This window comes from Zophobas morio, unplaced genomic scaffold, assembly GCF_036711695.1.
Source record: "Zophobas morio isolate AGI-343-1 ecotype UQ-CSIRO unplaced genomic scaffold, CSIRO_AGI_Zmor_V1 ptg000012l, whole genome shotgun sequence".
NCBI lineage: Eukaryota > Metazoa > Arthropoda > Insecta > Coleoptera > Tenebrionidae > Zophobas > Zophobas morio.
Window position 1 is genome coordinate 8,594,079 of NW_026972117.1, and position 25,032 is coordinate 8,619,110.

The following is a 25,032-nucleotide window of genomic DNA, read 5'->3' on the forward strand; positions in this document are numbered from 1 at the left end:
ATTTCTTCAAGATTTTTTAATTTTTCAAATTTTGACGTTTTTGAATTTTCGGTTTTCCGATTTCTCAATTAATCAATTTTTTGATTTTACCATTTCTCGACTTCCCGACGTTTCGATTTTTCAGTTCTTTACTTCTTCAATTTTTCGATTTTTCAGTGTTTTGATTTTTTAAGTTTGCGATTTTTCGACTCTTCAGTTTTTCAATTCTTCTATTTTTCAATTATTCGAGATTTCAGTTTTGGGATTTTATAAGATTTCGATCTTTCGATTTTTCGAGTTCTGGACGTTTCGATTTCTCGACTTTTTACTTTTTGGATTTTCAATTTTTCGTTTTTTAAACTTTCGGTTTTTCAATTTTTCGACTGTTTTATACTTCGTTTTCTCCATTTTTCAACTTTTCACTTTTTAAAATTTCAGGTCTTCCTATTTCTCGAGTTTTCAGTTCTTCTGTAGTTCAATTTTTCGAATTTTTAAATTTTCGAAGTTGCCAATCTTTCCTTTTTCAAATTTTTCGATTTTTAATTTTTTGATTTCCTGATTTACCAATTTTTCAATTTTCAACTTTTCTTCTCGGCTTTCCACTCTTCATTTCTCTATCTTCTGATTTTTTGATTTCTCGATGTCTCAGTTTTTGAATTTTTCGATGTTTCGATTTTTGGATTTCTCGGTTTTTCGATTTTTAATTTGGGATTTTCAATTTTTCGATTTTCCGATGTTTCGATTTTTCAGTTATCTGATTTTTCAACTTTTCAAATTTTGACTTTACTAAATATTTAGTTTTCCAATTTCTCAATTAATCTATTTTTCCATTTCTCGAAGTTTCGATTTTTCAGTTCTTCAATTCTTCGATTTTTCGATTTTTCGACTTTGCTTTCTTGGTTTTTTGATTTCTCAATTTTCCAATTTTTTAATTTCTCAATTTGTTGCTGATATTTCTTTCAATTTTTCGATTTTTCGACTTCCGGATTTTTCAATTTTCCGAATTTTAAAATTTTCGGTTTTTCATTTTTTTCCATTTTTAACTTTTCGATTTGTCGATTTTGTCCTATTTCGGTTTCTCAATTTTTCGATTCTTCGATTTCCCGATCTTTTGATTTTTCGATGTTTCGATTTGTCGGTTTCTCGATGTTTTACTTTTCGACTTTTCGATTTTTTGATGTTTCGATTTTTGAATTATGTATCCGATTTTTCAATTTTCCAATTTTTTTAATTTTCGAGTTTCCAATGTTAATTTTTTAGTTTTTCGATTTTTAAATTTTAGGTTTTTCGATTTTTCATTTCGTCAATATTTTTTAATTTTTCAAATTTTGACGTTTTTGAATTTTCAGTTTTCCGATTTCTCAATTGATCAATTTTTTGATTTTACCATTTCTCGACTTCCGAAAGTTTCGATTTTTCAGTTCTTTACTTCCTCAATTTTTCGATTGTTCAGTTTTTTGATTTTTTAAGTTTTCGATTTTTCGACTCTTCAGTTTTTCAATTCTTTTATTTTTCAATTATTCGAGATTTCAGGTTTGGGATGTTATAAGATTTCGATCTTTCGATTTTTCCAGTTCTGGACGTTTCGATTTCTCGACTTTTTACTTTTTGGATTTTCAATTTTTCGTTTCTTAAACTTTCGGTTTTTCAATTTTTCGACTATTTTATACTTCGTTATCTCCATTTTTCAACTTTTCACTTTTTAAAATTTTAAGTCTTTCGATTTCTCGAGTTTTCAGTTCTTCTATATTTCAATTTTTCAATTTTCCGAATTTTTAAATTTTTGACGTTCCCAATTTTTTCTTTTTAAAATTTTTCGATATTTTAATTTTTTGATTTCTCGATTTATCAGTTTTTCAATTTTCAACTTTTCTTCTCGGCTTTCTGCTCTTCATTTCTCCATCTTCTGATTTTTTGATTTCTCGATGTCTCAGTTTTTGAATTTTTCGATGTTTCGACTTTTGGATTTCTCTGTTTTTCGATTTTTTAATTGAGCCTTTTCAATATTTCGATTTTCCAATTTTTCGATTGTTCGATTTTTCATTTATCTGATTTTTCAATTTTTCAAATTTTGACGTTTCCCAATTTCTCAATTAACCTATTTTTGATTTTCCCATTTCTCGAATTTTCGAAGTTTCGATTTTTCACTTCTTCAATTTTTCGATTTTTCGATTTTTCGACTTTGTTTTCTTGGTTTTTTGATTTCTCAATTTTCCAATATTTAATTTCTCAATTTATGGATATTTCCTTCAGTTTTGGGATTTTCCAATATTTTGATTCTTAGACTTTTCGATTTTTCGACTTCTGGATTTTTCAATTTTTCGAATTTTTAAATTTTCAATTTTTCCAATTTTTCAATTTTTTCCATTTTTAACTTTTCTATTTTTCGATGGTTTACTTTTCGGCTTTTCGATTTTTTGATGTTTCGATTTTTGAATTATCCAGTTTTTCAATTTTCCATTTTTTTAAATTTTCGAGTTTCCATTGTTGATTTCTCAGTTTTCGATTTTTAAATTTTAGATTTTCGAATTTTTATTTTTATTGACTGTTTCGATTTCTCCACTTTTCAATTTTACGATATTTAAATTTTCAATGTTTTAAATTTTAGATTTTTAGATTTTTCAATTTTGCATTTCTTCAAGATTTTTTAATTTTTCAAATTTTGACGTTTCTGAATTTTCCGATTTCTCAATTAATCTATTTTTTGAATTCCCATTTCTCGACTTACAAATTTTCGAATTTTCAGTTCTCCAGTTCTTAAATTTTTGGATTTTTCAGGTTTTTGAGTTTCCAATTTTTCCATTTTTTAATTTTATGATTTTTCGACGTTGCTTTTTTGACTTTTCAACTTCCCAATTTTTCAGTTTTTTAATTCCCTTATTTTTGGATATTTCGTTCAATTTTGTGATTTTTCAGTTTTAGACTCTTCAATTTTTCTTCGATTTTTCAATTTTTCAATATTTCAATTTCTCGAATTTTTACGTTTTGGATTTTCAATTTTTCGTTTTTTAACGTTTACAATTTTTGGAATATTTTACACTTCGATTTCTCATTTTTTCAACTTTTCGCCAAAGAATCAATCTCTCAATTTGTGAAATTTTTCGACTTTTTTCTAGATATTGTCGAAAATTCCTAAAATAATTTGTTTTATTAATATCGACTCCATAAGTTTTTGCTTCCCCATTTCTACGAAATAAACTATCATTTTAACAGAATTCTCAAAATATGGTAAATTTTAAGATGCCTGCATTTAACATCAATTTTGTTGCCATCTTTTTGTATTAGAAATATCCAGAGATTTACGAATCATTAGATGAAAATAAATCTTCGATCCCCAATTATCTCGTGCTTTAATGTTCCGAAATCGCCATTCTTGTACTTATTATCATTATTCTGTTTGACGTTTTTCCAGGCAGAGCCATCCACATGAAAATGCGAAATTAATAAGAAAAACCCTTGTAGGCTATTTTCCTCGGGACTGATATTAAAACCGTAGGATTTATTCTGAGATTTATCTTTGTTCGCGTCAAGGTTAACGTGGGAGGACTTTATAACTTACATAATAGATATCTCCCTAAAATTCTTAAGCGTGAAATTTTAACGACCCTGCTTTTGAACAATATTTTATGGTCCTCATACTACATGCCATTTAAAATTTATTACATCATTTTCTGACACGAATTTGATCGAAACGGAAAGACGATTTCGAAGAGCAGAGACATTCGTGCTTACACACCAAATTTTAACCAATCGGGTTAGCGGTCTGACCCAGATTTAACCCCATCTTGTTAGATTTTTGTATTTTAAATTGGTTTTATAACGATTGATCGCGAACGAGGTCGAGCATTCTTCGTGGCTGCTTGTACGTGTTTGCTCAATAGTCTTCGCTCTGTTCTCAACCTAATTAATTTCACTGTATTTTCGGTAAATATGTGAACTATTATTTTATAAACAGCACGTTCTAGCTAGATGCGAAATAAAGTCGAAGGAACGCCGATTCGGAAAGCCCTTAAAGAGATTCCTTATTTCTGTTGTAACCCTTCTTTTGCATTGTTGTGCAGCCAAGTATGCTAAGACTTCGGCCTTTTGATTTCAGTGTCTTCTCGAAGTAAGTTGCGCCGACAATGCCTCAGATCTTCGAGGAACCAGATTGTTCAACAGACCTGAAACTTGCATAATGGGAAAGAGATTTATTCCGCTTTGTATAAATACAGGTAGGAGATATAAAAACAAATATTATGAAGGGCGTTTTGGCAGCGTTTGCATTCTTTCGTGTACAGTCGGATCGCTGAGGAAATTTTTGCTTGAATTAATACTAACAAATTTTTGTTTTATTCATACTCGGACGGAAAGATTCTAGAGCTGACTGCGAGACCCAAATTAAATTTATTAAATTAAATTTATTAGCTCTCAAAATCGTTATACGGAATAAATTTGCATTCATGATTTAATGTCTGCTTTTAAATTGTTGTCTTAGTTTAAATTTATTTTGATGAAATTTGTAAATGACGCCTGTGAACTACTTCAAACGGAAATATTTACCAATGAAATTATTAAAATTTTTGAATTTTGCAATTAAGTTTCCGAGTTTGTGAAAATCACGTTATTATATTGTGTTCTATCAAAAACATCAAAGCAGTTGTTTCCATTTTCGTTTACCTTTTTTCAGTCTCTCGTGATTGCGTTACTTCGAACCTAAAGTTTTCCCTTTTCATCGAGACGGTTTCCAAAACTCTGTGACCATTCATTTTCACGACATAGAAATTTGTGAATGGCAAAAGTATGAGCTTTTTCCGATTTTATTTTCCTTATACTTTGAAAAACTTGCTAGCTAATATTTAAAACTCATTTTTCGTCTTACCTATGCTACAAATATTGCTATTCTGGATTTAAAATGTTGTAAAATCGTTTTTATATTTTGAATTGTTTCAAAATTCTAAAATTTAAGATAAGAGGTTACTACAAAATTCGTTCGAGAGCGCCAAAAAAATTTACAAATTTTTTTGTGTGATTATTTTTTAGTTGTAAATAACTTTGTTGCTACACACAATCTTACTACAGATCATAAAAGTAAAAATCGGTGCTGAAATAATTTTTTCCAAAGAATTTTACCTCAGTTATTCATTGTTAGCTGTTGAAGTGTTTTTCAATGTCTTGATTTTCGTCTTTTCGATTTTTTGCTTTTTTTTAATTTTTCATTATTTATGTAGATATTTTAATTTTTTGTTATTCAATTTATAGGTTTTTTAACACTTCGAGATTTGATTTTAAACTTTTGAATTTTTAGATTTTTCAACTTTTGAATTTTTCTAATTTTCGAGTTTTTGTTTTTTCAGTTCTGCAATTATTCGATTTCTCGATTTTACTATTTTTCGAATTTTCAATTTCTCGATTTTTAATGTTTAGATTTTTAATATTTAATTTTTCAACTTTTCGATTTTTCAGTTTTTCGTTCCTTCAGATTTACAATTGTGCCAATTTTCGACTCTCCTGGTTAAAGACATTTTAATTTATTTTTAATCGAAATTCGTTTTTAAATTCTTCATTTTTTTTAATTTTAAATTTTCCATTTGTTCCATTTTTCCTTTTTTAATTTTTCGATCAGCACTTTTTCTTGTTTTCATTTTTAAGTTTAAAATTTTCCAACTTTTCTTTTCCTGAGCATTTCGATTTGTCAGTTTTTAGATATTTTTAATTTTGGTTTTCAATTTGAGAAGTTTTCGAAATTTTAATTTTTTGTTTCTTCAAGTTTTCGATTGTAATTTTTGAATTATTTTATTTTCCAATTTTATGAATTTTCAAGTTTTAGATATTTTGATTTTTCGTTTCTTCACTGCTACAATTTTGAAGTTGTAGATTTTTAATTTTTAGATTTTTCAGTATTTATGTAGGTATTTTAATTTTTCGTTAATCAATTTATGGTTTTTTCAACAATTCGAGGTTTGATTTTCAGTTTTTCAATTTGTCAACTTTCCAATTTTTGAATTGTTCAGATTTTCATGTTTTCAGTTTTTCAGTTCTGCAATTGTTCGATTTTTCAATTTTACCATTTTTCAACTTTTCATTTTTTCGATTTTAAATTTTCAGATATTTTTTCAAATTTCCGACTTTTCAATTTTTCGTTTCCTCAAATTAACAGTTGTGCAAATTTTCGATTCTTCAGTTTTTAGACATTTTAATTTGTCGTTTTTTAAATTTATCGATATATACTTCGAAATTCATTTCTAAATCCTTCGATTTTTCAATTTAATTTTTTTTTTTATTTTTGGTTTCTGTATGTTTTCGTTTTGCAACATTTTGATTTTTAAGTTTTTTGATATTTTAATTCTATTGTTTAGATTTCTATTATACAATTTTTTGAATTTCTTATTCGATTTTTGAGGTTTTAATTTCTCGATTTTTCAACTTTTGAATTTTTCAATTTTTGGATTTTTGGTTTTTTAGACTTTTGGATTTGCGATTTTTCAAATTTTCGATGATAAAATTTGTTCAGTTTTTTATCTTCAAGTTATTCATATTTCAATTTTTGATGCTTTCATTTGCTGTTTACCCAAGTTTTCAATTTTGCAATTTCGCTATAGTTGGATATTACAATTTTGAAGTTTTTCAATTTGTCAGATTTTTGAAAATTCAATTTTTCGAGTTTTTATTTTTAAAGTTTTGAATTTTTTAATTGTTCAATTCTTCGGGTTTTTAGTTCGTAACTTTTAGTTTTTCAGCTTTGCATTTTTTCCCCATTTTAATTTTTCAATATTTGAATTTTTCAAGTTCTTCATTTTACAATTTTGCAGTTTTTCAAATTTTTGAATTTTTCATTTGCTCAATTTTTTCTTTCTTCAATTTTTCGAGTTTCCATTTTTAAATTTTCGGTTTTCCAATTTTTCTTTTCTTCAGCTTCAGATATTTTTATTTTTGGTTTTTCAAATTAGGAATTTCCGAAATTTTAATTTTTCACCTTTTTAACTTTTGGTTTCTTAAATTTTTCGATTGATTTTTGAATATTTTATTTTACGATTTTTTGATTTTTGCAATTTTCAGATATTTTAAGTTTTCGTTTTTTCAGTGCATCGATTTTGAAGTTCTAGATTTTTAGTTTTTCGATTTTGGTTTTTCAATTTCTCAATTTCAATTCGACTTTTTTATTTTACAGTTTTTCGATTTTTCACTTTTCACAGATCTGAATTTTTGATTTCTTTGGTTTATCGACATTTCAACATCTCGAGTTTTCAATATAAATTTCCCAATTTTTTGATTGTTCAACCTTCATTATTCAATTCTTCGTTATTTCAACTGAATTTTTTCAATTTTTAGAAATTTTAGTCTTCCGATTTTTCAATCTTTCGTTTCATCAGTTTTTCAGTTTTACAAGTTTCCGTTTTTAAAGTTTCGATTTTCAATTTTTATTTTTTTCGGGTTTAAATTTTTTAGTTTTCGGTTTTTCAAATTAAGAATTTTCGAAGTTTTAATTATTCTTTTTTTTTAACTTTTAGTTTCTTCAATTTTTCGATTGATTTTTGAATTTTTTTATTTCACAATTTATTGTTATTTTGATTTTTGGTTTTTTTCAGTGTATCGATTTTGGATTTCTAAATTTTTATTTTTCGATTTTGATTTCTTAGTTTTCCGTTTATTCAATTTTTCAATTTCAATTCGAATTTTTTATTTTACAATTTTACGAGATATCACTTTTTAACAAAACGAACTTTAATTTTTCGTTGCTTCATTTTATCGATTTTTCAACATCTCGAGTTTTCACTATAAATTTTCCAGTTTTTTGAATTTTCAGCTAGTAAATTTTCAATTTTTCGTTATTCCAACTTTTTAATTTTTTCAATTTTTAGAAATTTTAATCTTTCGATTTTTCAGTTTTTCGTTTCATCAAGTTTTCGGTTTCGATTTTTTAACTTTTTTATTTAAAATTTTTTAGATTTTTCAATTTTGAGATATATATTTTGATTAGATATTCGTTTTTTTAAATTCATTGATACTGAAATTGTATATTTTTAATTTTTCATTTCTTCAGTTTATCTCTTTTACAATTTATCAATTTTCCATGTGTTCGATCAGCAATTTTTCAAGTTTCCCTTTTTCAATTTTCGATTTTCCAATTTTCTTTTCTTCAGATTTAGATATTTTTGTTTTCAGTTTTTCAAATTGGCAATTTTCAAAATTTTTGTTTCTATTTTTTAACTTTTGGTTTCTTCAATTTTTCGACCGATTTTTGCATATTTTTATTTTACAATTTTTTGGTTTTTGAATTTTTAGATATATTGATTTTTCGTTTTTTCAGAGCATCGATTTTTAAGTTCTAGATGTTTAATTTTTCGATTTTGGCTTTTCAGTGTTTCGTCTCTTCTATTTTTCAATTTTTATTCGACTTTTTTATTTTACAATTTTTCGACATCTGAAGTTTTCGATATAACTTTTCCAATTTTTATTTTATTTGTCAACTTGTAAATTTTCAATTTTTTGTTATTTCAACTTTTGAATTTTTTCAATATTTAGAAATTTTAATCTTTCGATTTTTCAGTTTTTCGTTTCATCAATTTTTCGGTTTCCATTTTTGAACTTTTTTATTTTAAAATTTTTCTATTTTTCAGTTTTGAGATATTTTAAGTCGATATTCGTTTTTTCAACTCATTGATTCTGAAGTTATAGTTTTTCAATTTTTCATTTCTTCAATTTATCTGTTTTTCAATTTATCGTTTTTCTATTTGTTCGCTCAGCAATTTTTCAAGTTTTCGTTTTTAAATTTTAGATTTTCCAATTTTCTTTCCTTAAGGTCTAGATATTTTTATTTTCGGATTTTTAAATTGGGAATTTTCGAAATTTTAATTCTTCTATTTTTTAACTTTTGGTTTTGTCAGTTTTTCGATAGATTTTTTTTTATTTTTTTATTTTACAATTTATTGATTTTTGCAATTTTTAGATATTTTGAGGTTTCGTTTTTTTCAGTGCATCGATTTTGGAGTTCTAGATTTTTAATTTTTCGATTTTGATATTTCAGTGTTTCGTTTCTTCGATTTTTCAATTTTAATTCGACTTTCTTATTTTACAATTTTTAGATTTTTCACTTTTCGCAAATTTGAATTCTTCGTGTCTTCATTTGATCGATTTTTCAATATAAATTGTTTTTTAACAATTTTTCGAGTTGCCCATTTTAAAGTTTTGAATTTTTCAATTTTTCACATCTCTAGGTACTGGAATTGAATCTTTTTGATTTTTCACTTTTTAGAATGTTTAGTTTTTCGTTTACTCAATTTTCAGTTTTAATTTTTATAATTTTCGATTCGTCGTTTTTCAATATTTTTCGATTTTGATTTTTTATTTTTTTAGTTTATCATGTTTCAATTTTGCAATTTTTGTGTATGTTAATTTTTCGTTTTTGTAGTTTATTTTTCAATTTTTCAAGGTAAAATAAAATATATAGGTATTAAAATTAGTCAAATCAAATAAATTCTGATGTAAAAAACCAACTTTCATTCACAATTGTATGAAAAAGAATTTTCCTCTGATCTAAACTGACTATTCGGTTCTAGACCCCTTATAAACAAAAACAGTGAGGCGTCCTGTATAAAATAAAAACGAACAAAGATGCGAAAAATTGTATCTACATTTCCTTAGTAAGAATTTGCCCAAAGGCCATTAATAAAACGACATCCGTCCGAACATTTATAAAAGAAAACTGAGAATGATCACGTAAACAAAATGAATTTTCTGAAACGAGTAGCAAGAAATGCAAAAAAAGCAACCGTACGTCTCGAAAAGCGTGTGCAAAATGCAGCTGAAGCTTTCTTTAAAATGCTGGATGCCTGCTTCTGTTACATTTATCTTTATCAGAGACGTGAACACGACTAGTCTTTCTATTTATTACTCGTTTTGTTCTTTTCTATTTTTAACTTTTCCAATACGGAACACCGTTAAAAGAAGGCAACATTCGCGTTACCATACAAAAGATACCCAGACCGTGCACTATTTGAAATATTTTATTTTGTCTCCAAAACTGCAAAATTTCTCGTTTTTTATTTAAAATCTGTTCTACTAGTTTTTTGTTCTCGTGTTACGATCAATTGAGCGCTCGTTTGCTTTGTTGTTGCACAATCGCGTTTGTTCCCAATAACACACGTAGTAACGGTGTACTTAATTGCGAAAAAATGTATTCAAACAGTGATAAATTGTTTAGAATTTTATGAGTACGAGCTTTATGAACAGGTTCCGACAAAACCGCCGAGTTTCGTGCTTACGCATTTTGTAAATTATTCATCTATATAATTTGTATACATTGTTCCGGTTCACTGAATAAAGAATACCCTTCGCCAATAACAACAGCAAGCAAAAACCAAAACAAAACAGCGTGCTCTAAAAAATATGTTTTATCAATTATGTTTATCACAATGAATATATTTTTAAACCTCGGAACGTAAAAATGCGAATTTTAAATAAAATCCCCGAAAAAATATTTACCGTGGGTTTCCATCAAAGTAAACACAAGAGTCATGTTTTAAAATTTATTCACACACAAGATTCCTTTCTCTCAAGCACAATCAACACGCTGCGTGGGACTTCCGATGAAACCTTATCTAATGAATTTTCGACTTTGTGTCACTCGATCTCTTATCACTCCAAAAACTCACCTCAAAGGTCGACGCAAAATAAAAAATAAATCACGAAAATGTTCGTCTCGATTACTCTAATAAATCCGTCGATGTAAAACGCGAAACCCACCCCCACCAGAAAGTTTAAATGTCTTTTGTCTGCGTTGTAAGTTTTTTCATAAGGGTTGTAAAAGTTCGAACATTTGTGGAATAAAATTCATAAATTTCGTCTCTAATTTAAGCAGCTGTTGCGTCTTCCGCCCTATTAAAATTGCCGGGAGCGAGCAAAAATCGGCTTTTTTCGCAAGGGCGGAATTATGTGCATTGTTCCACATACAAGAACAAATATTGATACCGCTGTGGGCGAAAAATTCTGACGGTTTAATGGTCACCGAGTGCAATGCTCCGGTTGCGACACATGAGGGAAACTCCAAGATAGAGCCATTGTTATCGGTCAGATTCAGACAAGGCTGCGGATTTTGCTGTGTTTACACGGGATTCGCTGGGGGAGTGTCGCAAAAAGTTAGATTGAAAAGTCGTCTCTATATTTTTTTGTAATGGGTATGCATTTTTATTCTAGGCAGGATTTAGTTTGGTGAAAAATGTGAACAGTGCATATTTGCGTAAATCGAAATGCAATCTGCAGTTAAACAAACGGAATGTTAAAAAATTATTAAATTCATGGAATGAAAGGTTGCATGCAAAAGCTTTCAGATTTATATGTAAATAATAGTTGTTGATAGAGGGAATACAGCTTTTTGGTTTTATATTTTTATTTTTGTTTGTAGTGCATCAAACAAATAAATTCATGACTCGTTTATTGTTCTGAAATGTTTTCTGTTCTACTGATTTGGAAAATATTTAATCTATTTTTATTAATTTTTTGGTTATTTTTATGGTCAACTCATTTTTTGTGTGCCTTTATATTGTTGTCTATGTTTAAATTTATTTTTATGAAATTTATAAATCGCGTTGTGAACCGCTTTAAATAGGAAAACAAAACATTTACCAGTTTTCAGTTTTGCAATTTTTTAATTTTTCTGTAATTGGTTTTTCAGAATCTTGATTTTTAATTTTTCAATTTTTGTAATGTTAATTCGTTCAAACTTTCGATTTTTCAATTTTTTTTATTCCACAATTTTTAGATATTTTGATTTATCGTTTTTTCAATCTATCCGATTAGAATTTCTAAATTTTTAGTTTTCGATTTCAATTTTACGACTTTTTTTAATTTCCCGTTTTCAATTTTTGAAGTTTTAAAATTTTCGTTTTTGCAGTTATTTGATTTTCCAGTTTTACTATTTTTTGATATTTTTTATACATATGGTTTTCTGAGTTTCTCAATTTGTAAGTTCTCAATTTTTCAAATTTTTATTTTACAATTTTTCGATTTTTTAATTTTTAGATACTTTGATTTCTCGTTTTTTCAATCTACTTAGTTTGAAGTTCAATTTTTCGATTTCAATTTTACAATTTTTTAATTTTTAGATATTATTTTAGTCAGTTTTTCATCTTTTAAATACTTCAGATTTTCAATTTTTAAATTATTCGCTTTTGATTTTTTATTTTACAATTTTTTGATTTTCCAATTTTTAGATATTTTGATTTTCTCGTTTTTTCGATTTTCGACTTGAATTTGAAGTTTTTAGATTTTTCGTGTTTGATTTCTTTAGTTTTTCGATTTCATTTTTAGGATTTCGTTTTTTTACAATTTTTCGTTTTTTCAATTTATGTATTTTTCAATTCTTCTTCTTGCAAGTTCGAATATTGAATTTATAATTTTTCAATTCTTGGAGTATTCGATTTTAAATTTATCGATTTTTCAACTTTGGAATTTTTTAAATTTTCAAGTCTCTGCGAAGCGAATAATTGCTTCGGTTTTTATATTTTATTATTTTTTAAACTCACTTTCAGGGAATTCAAAAATAAAAAGTTGTAAATGAAAAATTGAAAAATTGAAAAAACCGAACATCACAAAATCGACACATTGAAGAAATAAGACTTACAAAATTGAAAATTTCGAGACTGCAAAATGGAATAATTAGAAAATAATAAAAATCTCTTTGAAAAACCGAAAAAATGCAAAGTAACAGAACTAAAAAACCAAAAATTAAAAAATTAAAAAACCTAATGCATAAATAAACCTAAAACTTCCAAAATCGTAAAATTGAGAAACTAAAAATAGAAAAATTTTAAAAACTACATAGAAAAATTTCAAAAAAAAAATTAAAAAATTAATAATCCAGAAATTTAAATCGATAAATTGAAAAATTAAAATGTTGAAAAAAGGAAAAATTGGAAAATTAAAGATTTAACAAGTGTAATATGTAACTGAAAAATCTAAAACTCCAAAATCGAAAAACTGAAAAACCTAAATCGAGAAATCGAATGAAAATTATAAAATCGGAACAGAATTAAAAATCCATAAATTGAAAAATCGATAAATGTAAAAATTAAGGTATTGAAAATATGAAAAACTGGGAAACTGAAAAATTGACCAATGAAAAATTGATAAATGAAAATTTAAAACCGTAAAATTGGAAAATTGGTAAACCTAAAAACCAAAAAATTTAAAATTCTAAAAATTAAAAATCGAAAAATTGAAAATCTGAAAAATTATATAACGAAGAAACTGAAAAATTAAAATTCGGAAACTCTGAAATTGAAATAACGAAAAATCGTAAAATCGAAACATTGAAAGATTAAACATTTCATCAGCGGAAGTTGCAAAATTGAAAAATGGAAAAATTGGGAAAATTAAAAAAATAATAATCAAAAAATCGAAACACTGCAAAACCAAAAAATGTTAAAAAAAAGGAAAAGTTAGAAAATTAAGAATTCTAAAAATTAAAAACCGAAAAATTGAAAAATTGAGACTCACATGACAGAATTCGAAATTTTCCAAAACTGAAAAATCTGATTTCAAAAATCAAACAAACGAAAAATCGGAAACATGAAAAAACCAAAAATCGTAAAACCGAAAAATTTCAAAGTTAAAAATTCCAAAATTGAAAAATGGTAAAATTAAAGAACAAAAAATCAAAAAATTGACAAAATTAAAAACCCCAAAACAGCAAAAGTGAAAAATGGAAAAAATAAAAAACGTAAAACTAGAAACTCAAAATTGAAAAATTTTAAATGCAAAATTCAAAAATTGAAAATCCTGAAACTGAAATCAATAAATTGAAATACTGAAAAATGGAAAAATTGGACAATTTAAATACCCAAAAAAACCGAAAATCGAAAATTTAAAAAATTTTAAATCCAGAAATCAAGGAACTAAAAATCAAAAAATGACAAAAAATGAGAATTTTCATAAATTCAATCAAAAATTGAAAAATCGAAAAAATTAAAAAATTGAAAATGGAAAAATTGGAAAAACGTAAAACCGCAGAAACTCAAAATTGACAAATTTTAAATACAAAATTCAAAAACTGAAAATTCTAAAACTGAAATCGATAGATTTAAAAATTAAAGTACTGAAAATGGAAAAATTAGATAATTAAAAAGTTAACAAACGCAATTAAAAAAGCTGAAACTTTTTTAATTGCACAAAAACTGAAAAATCTGAGTATAAAAATCAAACAAACGAAAAATCGAAAAATTGAAAAAACAAAATCTAATGCATAAGAAAATCGGAGGAACTTAAAATTAAAAAAAAAAGTGAATAGATAAATTGCAAATCGGGAAATTGAAAAATTAAAAATTTAGAAATTGGACAATCGCTAAATTTAAAAATTTAAAAATTTTAAAAAAGGTAATAATCAAAAAGTCCAAAACTCTTAAATCAAAAAATTGAAAAACCGAAATATTGCAAAATTTAAATACCCAAAAAAACCGAAAATCGAAAACTCTAAAATTTTAAATCGAGAAATTAAAGAACTGAAAATCAAAAAATGACAAAAAATGAGAATTTTCATAAATTCAATCAAAAATTGAAAAATCGAAAAATTAACTAAAAACGGCAAAATTTAGATGGAAAATTCAAAAATTGAAAATTCTAAAATAGAAATCCGCAAATTTAAAAATTAACATATTGAAAAATGGAAAAATTGGAAAATTAAAAAGTTTACAAAGGTAATAATCGAAAAATCTATGACTTTAAAATCTGAAAAATTGAAAATAAAAAAAAATTTAAATTCAGGATGAAAATCTAGAATTCGAAAAATCGGTTGACTGTTATTTTACATTAAGTTACTGAGAATTTGAAATTTTGAAAGCTGAAAAATCGCGGAATTCCAAAATAAAGAATAGACAAATCGAAAAATTGAAATAATGAAAAAACGTAAACTGGAAACATTGAAAAATTAAAATTTTCATACGTTCCAAAGTTGAAGGATGGAAAAATTGGGAAAATTAAAAAAATGGAAAATTTGCAAAACCACAAATGGAAAACTAGAAAAGTTGCAAATCGAATAATTGGAAAATTGAAAATCCGGAAATTGAAATCGCAAATTTCAAAATTAATTTCTTCAAAAATGGAGAAATTGGAAAATAGAATAATTAATAAAAAATTTAACAATTGAAAAATCTTAAACTTCAAAATAAAAGAATCGAACAACTGAAAAACTAAAAATCAAAAAATTGACAGAGTGAGAATTTTCATAAATTCAATTAAAAATTGAAAAATCGAAAAAATTAAAAAATTTAAAATGGAAAAATTGGAAAAACGTAAAACCGCAGAAACTCAAAATTGACAAAGTTTAAATACAAAATTCTACAACTGAAAATTCTAAAACTGAAATCGATAGATTTAAAAATTAAAGTACTGAAAATGGAAAAATTAGAAAATTAAAAATTTAACAAACGCAATTAAAAAAGCTGAAACTTTAAAATCGCAAAACTGAAAAATCTGAGTATAAAAATCAAACAAACGAAAAATCCAAAAACTGAAAAAATAAAATCTAATGCATAAGAAAATCGGAGGAACTTAAAATTAAAAAACAGTGAATAGATAAATTGCAAATCGGGAAATTGAAAAATTAAAAATCTAGAAATTGGATAATCGCTAAATTTAAAAATTCAAAAATTTTAACAAAGGTAATAATTAAAAAGTCCAAAACTGGTAAATCGAAAAATTGAAAAACCGAAATATTGGAAAATTTAAATACCCCAAAAAACCGAAAATCGAAAATTTAAAAAATTTTAAATCCAGAAATAAAAGAACTAAAAATCAAAAAAATGGCAAAAATGAGAATTTTCATAAATTCAATCAAAAATTGAAAAATCGAAAAAATTAACTAAAAACGGCAAAATTGAAAATTGGAATAATTGGAAAAACGTAAAACTGTAGAAACTCAAAACTGAAAAATTTAAATGAAAAATTCAAAAATTGAAAATTCTGAAGTTGAAATCGACAAATTTAAAAATTAAAATACTGAAAAATGGAAAAATTGGAAAATTAAAAAGTTAACAAATCTAATAGTCGAAAAATCCGAAACTTTTTAAAATCCGAAAAATTGAAAATTTAAAAAATTTAAAATTGAGGAATTGAAAAACTAGAATTCTAAAAATCGGTTGACTGTTATTTTACATTAAATTACTGAGAATTCAAAAATTTTCAAAACTGAAAACTTGAGTTCAAAAATCGAAAAAATTAAGTAAAATCGAAATATTGAAAAATAAATAATTTCAAAATTGAAAATTTCAAAACTGAAAATTGGGAAAATTGAAAAATCGATAAATTAGAACATCGAAAAATTGAAAAACTAAAAATCCAGAAACTGAAATGGAAAAATTAGAAAATTGAAAAATGAACAAATGTCGTGACGGTGATTTGATAACAGTTCCAATCCTATGTTAACCAATTTTTTTTTTTTTTTTGGAAAAATTTTGAAAACCGTAAACTCACTTGTCCTGTTTATTTTAGCAGCTTTGAGTGTAGTTTATGTAATTTTTCGTCAATTTAAAATTCGGTAACTGCAAAACATTCATCATGGTTGTTTCCAATAATCGAACATGACTAAATTTTCATAGAAAGACTATTTTTAAAACAAAAGAACTTTATTGTCACCAGACAAATAAAAAAATATTACAAATATCAAAACACAAAAATTACACGCTTTCTCCCACAGGTTTAATCAGCAATTCATGCACCTGAAACCAAAACAAACATCAAGACTTTCCATTTTCCGCAAAATTATGTTCGTGCTATTACCTGAACGTGTTCAGGCGTCCCCAACACGTACGACACCGCATCTGCTACATCTTCAGCTTTCAGATAAGGCACCGTCTTCAAAAATTCCTTAACGTTCGGATCCGTCACATAATTATTCGCCTCCAGCAGCTCCGTCGTAACCCCTCCAGGACTAACACTCTAAATTAAACACACAAAAACCAACTCGTCGTTACACATTTCGACAACCCCTCACCGTTATCCTAATTTTCAGTCCAAGACTATTCAACTCCTGGCGCAGCGTCTCGGTAAGCGCGGTTACGGCATGTTTGGAGGCCGGATACACGTTCATGTTCGGAATATTCGGTACTTTATGACCAGCAACGCTATTAATGTGAATTATGTGGCCGTCGATTCTGTTCGCTTTCATGATTTTTACGGCTTCTCTCGTAGCGACGCACAGGCCCATGACATTGGTATCGAAAACTTTCTTCCATTCTTCGGTGCTTCCGTCAACTAGGGTGGAATTCGGGAGGACGCCGGCGTTGTTGATGAGGATGCTGACGGGGCCGAGTTTCTCTGAGACCCATTTGAAGCCTGCTAGGATGTCTTCTTCCTTCGAGATGTCGACTTTGACGGCGTGGAGTTTTCCTTTTGTGCGGCAGAGCTTTTTAGCTAAAGCTTCGATTTTGTCGGTGCGGCGGGCGAAGCCTACGACCTGGGTGGAATGGAGTCTTTTGAGTGGGTAAAAATCGGGGGTGGGTATTTGGTACCTGTAATCCTGCGTCCACGAGCTGTTCGACGATCGCCGCCCCAATTCCTGCGCTGGCACCGGTGACGATTGCCACTTTGCCTTTCCAACGTTTCATTGAGATGACCATTTTCAAGCACTGAATATAACTATCAATCTTGTTTAGTGGGTTTGTTGAGTTTTATAATTACAATTATCTAACACCGTATATATAGTGGGAGATTTTGCTAAATCATAACCTTGAATGCTTCCAGTAATTTCTCTAGTGCAATGTTGTGTCACTCAATCTCAATTAAGTGCTGTTAAAATTACATGGAGCAAAATTGTAAAGTCAGATAAGATAACCTGTGAAAAAATCTTGATGTAATGTATATAGGGTGATTCAATATGGGCTGTCTGTTCAATATCTCGTTTATTATCATTTATTAGCACATTTCACTCTTGAAATTCCGTTGGCAAAACAAAAGGGTCTAAAATCAGAATAATCATTTATTTGAGTATTATTCTTGTATATATTTTTGAGTGCTTTCGTTATCAACTGGTTACTACAGAGTGCACTTTGCTAGATAAGTTTAAAAGTAAAAAAGTTTATTGCAACATTGTAATTTTAGTAATAACACACATACATTGCTTAAGAAAATATAGTTCCAGAATAAATGTTATCAAATTCCGTCTATTCAAATTTTTCTGTCCAATAGCTGGCGTTTCGGGGACTAAAAACCCTAAAATAAATAAAATTTCGAAATATCAAATTTTATAATTTTTCGAAGAAACTGGATTTGTTGGACTCTACTTCAGGGGATAGGAGAACGAAATTGAAAAACTAAACATCCGAAAATTGTAAAATGGAAACAATGAAAAATAAAAAATAAGAAAATGAAAAATGGATAAAATCTAAAAATCAAAAAATTTGATGACTGAAAAATTAAAAAATTCATCCTGAAAATTCCAAAATTGAAAAATGGAAAAAAAATAACTGAAGCGGTAGAAAAATTGTAATATCACAAAATTACAAAATCGAAAAATTAAAAAATCCAACAAGCAAAATCGTAAATTTGCAGGATGCCAGAATTGAAAAGTTTGAAATGGAAAAATCGATAAATTTTAAACTTGAAATCTTGAAAAATCTAGAAATGTAATAAAATCAGAAAATTAAAAATTTGAAAATTTGAAATCGAGAAATTGAAATGCTAAAATTCCACAAAATTGAAAAATCCAAAAATTGGAAATCCACAGATTGAAAAATCGATACATTCAAATATTCAAATATTGAAAAATCTAAAACTTTAAAATCGAAAAGTTGAAAAATCGAAAAACTATTAAGGAAAAAATTGAAAAGTAAAAAAATTTAAAATCGAGAAGTTGAAAAGCTAAAAATCAAAAAATCGGAACACTGAGAATACGAAAATTTTTAAAACTGAAAAATCGGACAATTTAAAAACCGAAAATTGAAAAATCGAATAACTGAAAGATTAAAAATTTCATACACTGAAAATTCCAAAATTGAAAAATGGAAAAAATAACTGAAGGTTCGAAAAATCGCAAAATCAGAAAATTAAAAATCAAAAAATTGAAAAATTAAAAAATCTAAAGCATGAATAAACCGAAAAGGTGCAAAATCGATAAATTTAAATTTGAAATCTTAAAATACGCATAAATTGGAAGACTTGAATTGAATCGAAAAATCTCAACGCTTCAAATCGAAAAATTGAAAAATCAAAAAACTAGAAAATCGAAAAATTGAAAAATTAAAACATCTAAAAATTAAAAAAAAAAATTTGAAATGATGATTGAGAATTCCAAAATTTTCAAATTTGAAAAATCAGAGAATCCAAAAATCAAAAATCGGGGAATCGGAAAATTGTAATAACGACAAATTCGTAAGATCGAAACATGAAAAACTAAAAATCTTAAATTAATAAATGGAATAACGGAAAATTGAAAAAAAATCTAATACGTAACTGAAAATTCGAAAACTTGCAAAATCACTAAATTGGAAAATTAAAAAAGTCGAAAATCTGGAAAAACGTTAAACTGCAGAAACCCAAAATTGAAAAACTGAAAACGAAAAACTAGAATAAGAGTAATTTGAAAAATAAAAAATCAGAAATTAAAAAATCGATAAATTTAAAAATTGGAATATTGAAAATTGGAAAACTTGGAAAAATGAAAAACTAACAAATGTAATAATTGAAAAATTTCAAAGCGTAAAATCGAAAAATTGAAAAATCAAAAAATTAGAAAGCCGGAAAATAAAAAAATTGAAAACTGTAGAAATTTAATAAAGTTCGAAAACTGGAGATTTGAAAAACTTAAAATCGAGAAATTGAAAAGCCAACATTCGAAAAATGATTTATAAATCAAATATTTTGAAAACTAAAAAATCAGGGAATTCAGAAATCAAAAATTTAAATGAAAAATTCGTAAAATCGGAAGACTAAAAAATCAAAAATCTTAAACATTGACAAATAGAACAATTGGAAAATTGGAAAAAAGTCTAACAGGTAACTGAAAGAACGAAAAATTACAAAATCATAAAACTTAGAAAACAAAGAAGTCGTCAAAAAACCGAAAATCTGCAAAATCGTTAAATTGTAGAAATCCAAAATAGAAAATTTTAAATGGAAAACTAGGAAAAGAATAAATCTAAAAACTGTAAAATTAAAACATTAGAAATTGAAAAATCGATATATTTAAATATTCAAATATTGAAAAATGGCAATATTGGGAAATTGAAAAATTAATAAATGTAACAATTGAAAAATCTAAAACTTTAAAATCGAAAAGTTGAAAAATCGAAAAACTCTTAAGGGAAAAATTGAAAATTAAAAAAAAAATTAAATCGAGGACTTGAAAACCTAAAAATCAAAAAATCCGATTACTCGGAATTCGAAAATTTTCAAAACTGAAAAATTGGACAATTTAAAAACCAAAAATTGAAAAATCGAATAATAGAAACATTGAAAATTTCAAAACTGAAAATTCCAAAATTGAAAAATGGAAAAAATAACTGAAGGTTCGGAAAATTGAAAAATCACAATAAAAAATTGAAAAATTGAAAAATAAAAAAATCTAAAGGATGAAAAAATCGAAAACGTACAAAATCGTAAATTTGCAAACCGAAACAGTGAAAAGTTAAAAATCTGGAAATTGAAACATCCATAAATTTAAATTTGAAATCTTAAAAAACGGAAAACTTGGAAGACTCGAGTTGTATTGAAAAATCTCAACGCTTCAAATCGAAAAATTGAAACATCTATAAATTAAAAAAAATCTGAAATGATGACTGAGAATTCCAAAATTTTCAAACTTAAAAATCAGAGAATCCAAAAATCAAAAATCGTCGTCGTAACCGAAAACTTGCAAAATCACTAAATTGAAAAATCAAAAAATTGGTTAATTAAAAAAGTCGAAAGTCTGCAAAAACGTTAAACTGCAGAAACTCAAAATTGAAAAACTGAAAACGGAAAACTAGAAAAAGAGTAAATTGAAAAATAAAAAAATCAGAATTTAAAAAAAAACAATAAATTTAAAAATTTAAAAGTTTAAAATCGAAAAATTGAAAATTCAAAAAATTAGAAAACCCGAAAAATAAAAAAAATTGAAAACCGTAGTTCGAAAACTGGAGATTTGAAAAACTTAAAATCTTAAAATCGAGAAATTGAAAAGCTAAAATTCCAAAATTTTCAAAACTGAAAAATCAGGGCATTCAGAAATCAAAAATTGAAATGAAAAATTCGTAAAAATCGCAAGACTGAAAAATCAAAAATCTTAAAAATTGACAAATGGAACAATGTAACGCGTAACTGAAAGAACAAAAAATTACAAAATCATAAAACTGAAAAATCAAAGAAGTCGTCAAAAAACCGAAAATCTGCAAAATCGTTCAATTGTAGAAATCCAAAAGAGAATATTTTAAATGGAAAACTAGGAATAGAATAAATCTAAAAACTGAAAAATTAAAAATTCAGAAATTGAAAAATCGATGATTTAAAAAAAATGGAAATATTGGAAAATTGAAAAATTAATAAATGTAACAATTGTAAAATCTAAAAACTTTGAAATCGTAAAATTTATAATCATGAAATTGAAAAACTAAAAATCGAAAATTGGGATGATTGTATGATTGAGAATTCGAAAATTTGGAAACTGAAAAATCAGAGAAAAAGGGAATAATTGAAAAAATTAAAAATCTTAAACATTTACACATCTAAAAATTAAAAATCCGTAAATTGAAACACGAAAAATTTAAAGAATCAGAATTCGAAAATTTTCAAAACTAAAAAACCCGGGAATTCAAAAATCGAAAATTGAAAGATTAAAAATTTCAAAACTGAAAGTTCCGCAATTGAAAAATGGATAAAAATAATTGAAGGCTCGAAAAACTGCAAAATCACCAAATTAAAAAAACAAAAAATTGAAAAATGAAAAAATCTAAATCATGAAAAAATTGAAAATGTGCAAAGTCGTAAATTTACAGAAAGCCATAATTGACAAGTTTGAAATAGAAAACCAGGAAAAATTAAAAAAATTTTAATAAAAATTTAAAAGTAACTGAAAATTAGAAAAACTTAAAATCGAAAAATTGAAAAACTAAAATTTGAAAAATTGGTTGATTGAGAATTCGTTTCCAATCCAAAAAATCGGGAAACTCGAAAATCAAAAATAGAAAACGAAAAATCGTAAAATACAAATATTGAAGAATTAAAAACTTCAAAATAGAAATTTCCAAAACTGGCAAATGAAAAAATTGGACGAATAACTGAAAAATCGAAAACTGCAAAATCGCAAAATAAAAAAAAAATGAAAAATTAAAAATCTAACAGAAACTCAAAATTAAAAAATTTAAAATGAAAAACTAGAAAATCCAGAAATTGAAATCGAAAAATTTAAAAATTTAGATATTGAAAAATCGAAAATTTGCAAAATCACAAAATTGAAAATTCGAAAAATTGGGCAATTAAAAGAGTCGAAAATCTGCACATTCATTAAATTGCTGAAACTCAAAATTGAAAACTTTAAAATCAAAACCTAGGAAAAGAACAAATCCAAATTTGAAAAATTACAAATCTAGTAATTGATAAATCAATAAACTTAAAAATTAAAATTTTGAAAAATGGAAATATTGTAAAATTAAAAAATTGGACGAATAACTGAAAGATCGAAAACTGCAAAATCGCAAAATAAAAAAAAAATTAAAAATTAAAAATCTAACAGAAACTCAAAATTAAAAAGTTTAAAATGAAAAACTAGGAAATCCAGAAATTGAAATCGAAAAATTTAAAAATTAAAATATTGAAAAATCGAAAATTTGCAAAATCACAAAATTGAAAATTCGAAAAATTGGGCAATTAAAAGAGTCGAAAATCTGCACATTCATTAAATTGCTGAAACTCAAAATTGAAAACTTTAAAATCAAAACCTAGGAAAAGAACAAATCCAAATTTGAAAAATTACAAATTTAGTAATTGATAAATCAATAAACTTAAAAATTAAAATTTTGAAAAATGGAAATATTGTAAAATTAAAAAATTTGCTAATTTAACAATTTAAAAATGTAAAACTTTAAAATCGAGAACTGAAAAATTGAAAAACTGAAAATTAAATATAACAATTTGAAAAGCCAAAATTTCAAAAATCGGTTGATTCAAAATTCGAACATTTTCAAAAATCGGGGAATGCAAAAACAAAAATGAAAAATTGAAAACTGATAAAATGGAAATATTATAAACTTAAAGATTTCAAAATTGAATTCTAAAATTGAGAAATTGAAAATCAGTTTCAAAGTCACAAAGTTCAAAATCGACAATGTTGGAAATTTCAAAATTATCAAATGTAATAATTGAACAATCTGAAAATTTTAAAAATGAAATATTGAAAATTCGAAAAACTCAAAAATCGAAAAATTAAAGAAGAAAGCGAAAATTTTCAAAATTGGAAAATCGGATAATTGAAATTTGAAATTTATAAAAGGAAAAGTCGTTACTGAATAATTGAAAAATTGTAAAATCACAAAATTAAAAGATCGAAAACTTAAAAATTAAAAAATCGAATCGAAAACCTGCAAAATTGTAAAATTGGAGAAACTCCAATGTGAAAAATTTAAAATGGAAAACTAGAAAATTTAGAAATTCAATGATTAATGAATGAAAAATTTAAAATTTAAAATTCAAAAATTGGAAAAACAAAGAACTGAAAAACCGAAAAATTGAAAGATTGAAATATCTAAAGATTAAAAATCGGACAGTTGAGAATTTGACAAGGTTAAAATCGGGTAATTGAAAACTAAAAATTGAAAATTCGAATGACTGGGAAACCGAAAAGTTTCAAAGCTGAAAACCGGGAAAATTAAAATTGAAAAAACGAAAAACAGTAAAATGAAAAATTAGAAAATTGGAAAAATGTAATAAAAAACTGATAAATTTTAAATAGAAAACTAGAAACATTGGAAATCGGACAATTGAAAAAACGAAGAACTGAAAAATCGAAAAACTAAAATCACATCTAAAATTGAAAAACCAAAAAAATGTAATAACTGAAAAATGGAAAAGTTCAAAGGTAAAAAATTGAAAACTCAAGAAGTGACTATTTCGAATTAGTTCTAAATTTTAGTTAAACTGAAGTGTTTAAAGTACATTAAGCGCTATAAATAACACCTGTTTTGAGCACTCTTACTGAGTCATGTATTTATTAGTTATGCCATTCCATGTTTACTTAGAGATACCTAGTTACAAGGCAGATAATATCACTATAAACGTGAAAGATTATGTTTAGTCAAAAGAATTATTTTTATTCAAAATAAATTCTGGATTTCATCTTTGAAGTCTGAAATCGCAACTCACGCTACGTTGACATAAAAATGAGCCACGTACTGTGTTTTCCGATGATTCCTAAGACTACGAAGACCAAAACCTATACAAGAACTGATCTGACCCTAATAATACCCGATACACTGAATGATAACGCATCTGTGACCGATTTTCCTGTTTAAATGCTAATCCCCATTTTTCACTCACACACCATTTATAATTTTTTGTTCGAACTTTTAAATCCATAAGCCATAAACAGCCGAATTCGCGCAACAAAAATCATCAAACAAACACACTAGATAATCCCCACCGGACATTTGTTGAATCAACTCTATCAACTAAACCATCGCGATTCCAAAATATCCATTTAGATCAACATCCATAAATCTTCCCCATTTGTTAATTGAAACGAACACTAACAAACGACCTGTTCAAAAACGACTCTTCCATTATTTATAAAATACCTATCCTCCGAGCTGCATTGTTAGCCCTCACCAATATTTGATGACTCTCCACCGATCTATAGAAAATTAATCGCAGCCCACACGTCCATCTGTTTATATAATAGAGCATCACACCACTCGATAAGCCGAAATTAATTACTGGCCATCGTAAGAGCAATTAGGATGCGTGACATGACATGAAACAACTTGCTATTATTGCAGGATAATAGGGTGACAATCGGTTAGAAAACGTCCGGCGATGGACACAGACATTACAGGAAAATTAGTGGACGCGATTATTGCTTGGTAATTGCAACCAGATTGCGATTATATCGAACTA

The 25,032-nt window shown here is 26.2% G+C and overlaps 2 protein-coding genes across 2 annotated transcripts in view; one reads left to right on the forward strand and one right to left on the reverse strand.

Annotated features, from left to right (window-relative positions):
- Positions 1-25,032, forward strand: part of LOC135127731 (chaoptin) — a 477,252-nt gene that overhangs the window by 40,447 nt on the left and 411,773 nt on the right. Inside the window, exon 2 of the mRNA XM_064054314.1 lies at positions 4,076-4,193. The gene's annotated coding sequence lies outside the window, so the exon portion shown is untranslated. The remainder of the gene's footprint in view (positions 1-4,075; positions 4,194-25,032) is intronic.
- Positions 16,585-17,602, reverse strand: LOC135128313 (farnesol dehydrogenase-like). Its single transcript, XM_064055224.1, has 4 exons — positions 17,463-17,602; positions 16,946-17,407; positions 16,732-16,890; positions 16,585-16,670 (listed from the first exon to the last, which is right to left on the reverse strand). Exons 1-4 carry the CDS (start codon positions 17,568-17,570, stop codon positions 16,629-16,631), a joined length of 771 nt encoding a protein of 256 aa, XP_063911294.1. The 5' UTR covers positions 17,571-17,602; the 3' UTR covers positions 16,585-16,628.

What these genes read in the sequence shown, in the direction of transcription:
- LOC135128313 (XM_064055224.1), bottom strand. Translation starts at nt 17,570, where the DNA reads ATGGTCATCTCAATGAAACGTTGGAAAGGCAAAGTGGCAATCGTCACC. An exon ending in TCGTGGACGCAGGATTACAG is followed by an intron (nt 17,408 to 17,462) that starts GTACCAAATACC and finishes CATTCCACCCAG; the next exon opens with GTCGTAGGCTTCGCCCGCCG. An exon ending in GGACGCCTGAACACGTTCAG is followed by an intron (nt 16,671 to 16,731) that starts GTAATAGCACGA and finishes TTTTGGTTTCAG; the next exon opens with GTGCATGAATTGCTGATTAA.